The sequence below is a fragment of the Salvelinus sp. IW2-2015 genome, linkage group LG18, assembly GCF_002910315.2.
Source record: "Salvelinus sp. IW2-2015 linkage group LG18, ASM291031v2, whole genome shotgun sequence".
NCBI lineage: Eukaryota > Metazoa > Chordata > Actinopteri > Salmoniformes > Salmonidae > Salvelinus > Salvelinus sp. IW2-2015.
Genome location: NC_036858.1, coordinates 16,200,638 through 16,205,930, shown reverse-complemented (window position 1 = coordinate 16,205,930; position 5,293 = coordinate 16,200,638). Strand labels below are relative to the sequence as shown.

At 42.5% G+C, this 5,293-nt stretch overlaps 1 protein-coding gene across 1 annotated transcript in view; it reads left to right on the top strand.

Moving 5' to 3' along the window:
* The first annotated feature begins 2,090 nt into the window (after positions 1–2,090).
* The window catches only part of LOC111977583 (protein phosphatase 1 regulatory subunit 1B), a 38,966-nt gene continuing 35,763 nt past the window's right edge, over positions 2,091–5,293 (top strand). Inside the window, 2 exon segments of the mRNA XM_024147627.2 lie at positions 2,091–2,248; positions 2,251–2,276. Coding sequence (XP_024003395.2) covers positions 2,179–2,248; positions 2,251–2,276 — 96 coding nt within the window. The 5' untranslated portion in view covers positions 2,091–2,178.

Here is a 5,293-nt window from a genome sequence, read left to right as displayed (position 1 = left end):
GCAATAGTACTGTTAGGTGAACTGGCAACCAGAAGGCTGCTCCCAACTACCATCACCTGCCGTTGGTAGAGATGCAGAAGATGGCTGTGTCCCAAATGGAGCCCTATCCCCTACATAGTGCATTACTTTTGACCAGAGCCTATAGCGGATGAAGCCGAAAACTGCAGATGGAATAATACAGTATTGTACATTCTTGGAGTCTCTGGTGCCCCAGTTAAGTCCACTGGCTGTTTTCCCAGGTGGAGCCTCCACCAGTAAATAACTGTTCACATCTGCATCTTTACCTGTGTGATTTATCAGCATGTAGTGGAGGTGATTGCTTTCACAGCTGCAGGTCAAAACACTAGATTCTGCTTTAATTTGCATTCAATTACAAGTGTATTAACAATTTATCCCCCCCTCCCCCATATAATTACTATTTCTCTCTCACTCACTCACCCTCTCTCTCTCCCCCTCATTTCTTTTTTCGCCTCTCTTTCCCTTTTTGCGTCCATCCCTCCCTCTCTTTCCTTCCTCCTTCTGCTTCTCTCTTCCTCTCTCCACCTCCCTCCCTCCATCTACCTCTCTGTCCCTCCCTCCCACTCCCTCCCTCGCTCACTTTATGTGTAGCTAGTGCTACGCGTCAGTAAGCAGCCCAGTGCCCTGCTGACCCCCTGCCCTGTCCAGCTCTGACTGGCACTAGGCTCAGACAGACAGACAGACAGACAGACAGACAGACAGACAGACAGACAGACAGACAGACAGACAGACAGACAGACAGACAGACAGACAGACAGACAGACAGACCAGACAGAACAGGCGAGGCCACTCCAAACTGCACACACTGTGTTTATGTTTACATGTGAGCTGTGATTCTTCCTCCTCCTTCCGTTCTCCCTCTCACAACCTGCCCCCAATCCTTTCGCCTGTCTCCTATAATCCCTCCCTGTTTTCCCATCCCCCCCCATCTCCCTTCCTCCTCCATCCCTCCCTCTGGGCACTAGGACTGGCCGCTGTAACTAATACACAATACCATGTGTACAGTAATAGTTGCATGGCAATAGGGTTTCCATTGCAATTCCATTGTTTTATTACTATGCTGTGTGTGTAAGGATTTTGTCTAGCATTTTCTTGAAATGCAATGATGAAGGTTGAAAAAAGACAATGAAGATTTAAAACTGAATAAAACGATTGGTTTATGTATTGACTAGGGTTTGTTTTGAGGTGCCCTGCTCACATTTTCATAACACAACATGCATGCAATGGGAACATTTCAAACCATTAGACTAAATCTAATTCCATCAATGTTGTATCAGCAGTGGCAACGCTCTGTTATCTGTAGCATTGTTGAACAGTATCAGGATTTTAACTTAGTCATTTCGTGACAGGCTCAATGTACGTTTTGTTTCCTGAAGAGTTTTCAAGTTGGACTTTTGATACATTACTGAAGTGGTGTTTTGACTTTAGTATTACTTTAAGGTTCCTCATCTGATATGACGTGGAAGCTTGTTTTTTCCCTACTACAGTACATGCATCTTTTCCATTTACACACACACACACACACACACAACACACACCACGCACACGCACACGCACACGCGCACACGCACACGCACGCACGCGCACACACACAGACAGAATAGCAAGGTTCAAGGACACGAAACACTACAGCAGCACATGGCGAGATTATGTTTTATACTGAGCTCCAATCATCTTCAGTTTAACATTGCGCACTCACACACTCAATCCCCCTCCTCTCTCTCTCCTCTCTCTCTCTTACTCTCTCTTACTCTCTCCCTCTCCCCCCTCTCTCCTCTCTCCAACCACTCACAGAGAGGCAGACCTAGTTGACAGCCTCAACACAGGCAGACAAATAGAGAGAGCGTGTGAGCACGAGTCAGGAAGAGCTGCGAAGAAGGAGCACCAAAGACCACACACCCAAATAAAAGAGAAAACGATTGCAAGAGGAGAGGAGGGGAAATTCCAAGTCAAAGCCCAGTGCATGGTCAATGAGATCAATTTAACTTGCAGTCCTGCGTTTGTTTTCTCAAGGATAGCATCAGGGTTCAGTGTAATTGCCAGTGGAGTGAACAAGCGAGCAGCCAATCCAAGTTGTTCTACCTTTGCCATCTGTGGCTTGGCTCCTTGTCGAACGGTCGGACTGTCAGAGCTGCTATAGACCCGGTGCTGCCTGCAGAGATGGACGCAGATGCCAAGGACAAGGAGAGGAAAACCAAGATCCAGTTCTCAGTCCCGTCCGCTGTGCCCCTTTAGCTGACCCGCGACAGGTGGAGATGGTGAGTTGTTGTGTGTGTGTGTGTGTGTGTGTGTGTGTGTGTGGTGTGTGTGTGTGTGTGTGTGTGTGTGTGTGTGTGTGTGTGTGTGTGTTGTGTGTGTGTGTGTGTGTGTGTGTGTGTGTGTATGTGTGTGTGAGGGGAAAAAGTACCCAATTGTCATACTTAATTCAATTAAAGATACCGTAATAGAAGTAAAAGTGAGAGGCACCCAGTGAAATGCAACTTGATTAAAAGTCTAAAAGTATTTGGTTTTTAACATGGCCTACTTGAGCATCAAAAGTAAATGTAATGACTGAAATATACTTAAGCATCAGAAGTAAATGTAATTTCACATTCCTTAGATTAAGCAAACCAGATGGCACAATTGACATGTTTTTTTGTTTTTTTACGGATACCCAGGGGCACGCTCAAACACTCAGCATAATTTTAAAATGAATTARTTGTGTTTAGTGAGTCCGTAAGATCGGAGGCGGTAGGAATGACAAGGGATGTCCTCTCGATAAGTGTGTGAATTGGACCATTTTCCTGTAACGAGTACTTTTGGATGTCTGTGAAAATGTATGCAGTAAAAAGTACATTATTTTCTTTAGGAATGTAGTGAAGTATAAGTAAACATTTTCTAAAATAGAAATAGTAAAGTAAAGATAGTGCCTTGAGTAGGTATTCATACCCCTTGACTTATTCCACATTTTGTTGTGTTACAGCCTGAATTGAACATTTATTACTTATATTTTATTCTCACCCATCTACACACAATACCCCATATTGGCAAAGTGAAAACATGTTTTAGAAATGTTTGCAAATTTATTAAAAATGAAATACAGAAATATGTAATTTACGTAAGTATTCACACCCCTGAGTCAATACATGTTAGAATCTAAGCCACTCAGGAAGATTCAATGTCGTCTTTTTAAGCAACTCTAGTGTATATTTGGCCTTGTGTTTTAGGTTATTGTCCTGCTGAAAGGTGAATTCATCTCCCAGTGTCTGGTGGAAAGCAGACTGAACCAGGTTTTCCTCTAGGATTTTGCCTGTGCTCAGGTCCATTCTGTTACTTTTTTTATCCTGAAAAAATCAACAGTTCTTCACGATTACAAGCATACCCATACCATGATGCAGCCACCACTATGCTTGAAAATATGGAGAGTGGTACTCAGTAATGTGTTGTATTGGTTTTGCCCCAAACATAATACTTTGTATTCAGGACCAAAACTGAATTGCTTTGCTACATTATGTGCGGTATTACTTTAGTGCCTTGTTGCAAACAGGATGCATGTTTTGGAAGATTTTTATTCTGTACAASCTTCCTTCTTTTCACTGTCAATTAGGTTAGTATTGTGGAGTAACTGCAATGTTGTTGATCGATCCTCAGTTTTCTCCTGTCACAGCCATTAAACTCTGTAACTGTTTTAAAGTCACCATTGGCCTCATGGTGAAATCCCTGAGCGGTTTCCTTCCTCTCCGGCAACTGAGTTAGGAAGGACACCCATATATTTGTAGTGACTGGTTGTATTGATCAATATTAATTAATAGCTTCACCATGATTGGAAAAACTTCCTGGTTGAATCTGTGTTTGAAATTCGCTGCTTGACTCAGGGACCTTACAGAAAATTGTACAGTGCGTTCAGAAAGAATTCAGTATACCCCTTTTCCACATGTTGTTACGTTACAGCCTTATTCTAAAATTGATGAAATAAAAAATGTTCCTCATCAATTTACACACAATACCGCACAATGACAAAGCGAAAACAGGTTTCTAGAAATGTTTGCAAATATATTAAAACAATAAATACCTTCTTTACATAAGTATTCAGACCCTTTGCTATGAGACTCAAAATTGAGCTCAGGTGCATCTTGTTCCATTGATCATCCTTGAGATGTTTCTACAATTTGATTGGAGTCTACCTGTGGGAAATTCAATTAATTGGACGTATGTATTTGTATTTATTATGGATGACAATTTACAATCCAGGGTTACTCCAAGCAGTTTAGTCACCTCAACGTGCTCAATTTCCGCATGATTTATTACAAGATTTAGTTGAGGTTTAGGGTTTAGTGAATGATTTGTCTTAAATACAATGCTTTTAGTTGAAGAAATATTTAGGACTAACTTATTCCTTGCCACCCACTCTGTAATGGGTGTGTGTTGGTGGCAGGGAAGTCAGGCGCAGGAGAATCGAACTTGGTATAAACGGAGTCGTTTAATCAGTGCTTCACAAAACTCCAAAACCAAAATGACAAAATAATAAAAAGTGGGTACAAAACCCGTCGCGCAKCAACACATAATACACAAACATACAATCAAACAATCTCCGACAAGGACATGAGGGGAAACAGAGGGTTAAATACACAACATGTAATTAATGGGATTAGAACCAGGTGTGAAGGAAGACAAGACAAAACCAATGGAAAATTAAAAATGGATCAGTGATGGCTAGGTCGGTGACGTCGACCACCGAACACCGCCTGAACAAGGAGAGGGACCGACTTCGGCGGAAGTCGTGACACACTCTGAAACTATCTGCAGCTCTTTGTTAAGTGTTGCAGCCATTTCAGTCACTGTAGTAGCTGACGTGTATAGGGTTGAGTCACCCGCATACATAGACACACTGGCTTTACTCAAAGCAAGTGGCATGTCATTAGTAAAGATTGAAAAAAGCAAGGGCCCTAGACAGCTGCCCTGGGGAATTCCTGATTCTACCTGGATTATGTTGGAGAGGCTTCCATTAAAGAACATCCTCTGTGTTCTGTTAGACAGACAACTCTTTATCCACAATATAGCAGGGGGTGTTAAAGCCATAACACATACGTTTTGGCAAGGTACACACCTGTCTATATAGGGTCCCACAGTTGACAGTGCATGTCAGAGCAAAAACCAAGCCATTAGGTTGAAGGAATTGTCCGTAGAGCTCCGAGAGAGGATTGTGTCGAGGCACAGATCTGGGGAAGGGTACCAAAAAATGTCTGCAGTATTGAAGGTCCCCAAGAACACAGTGGCCTCCATCATTCTTAAATGG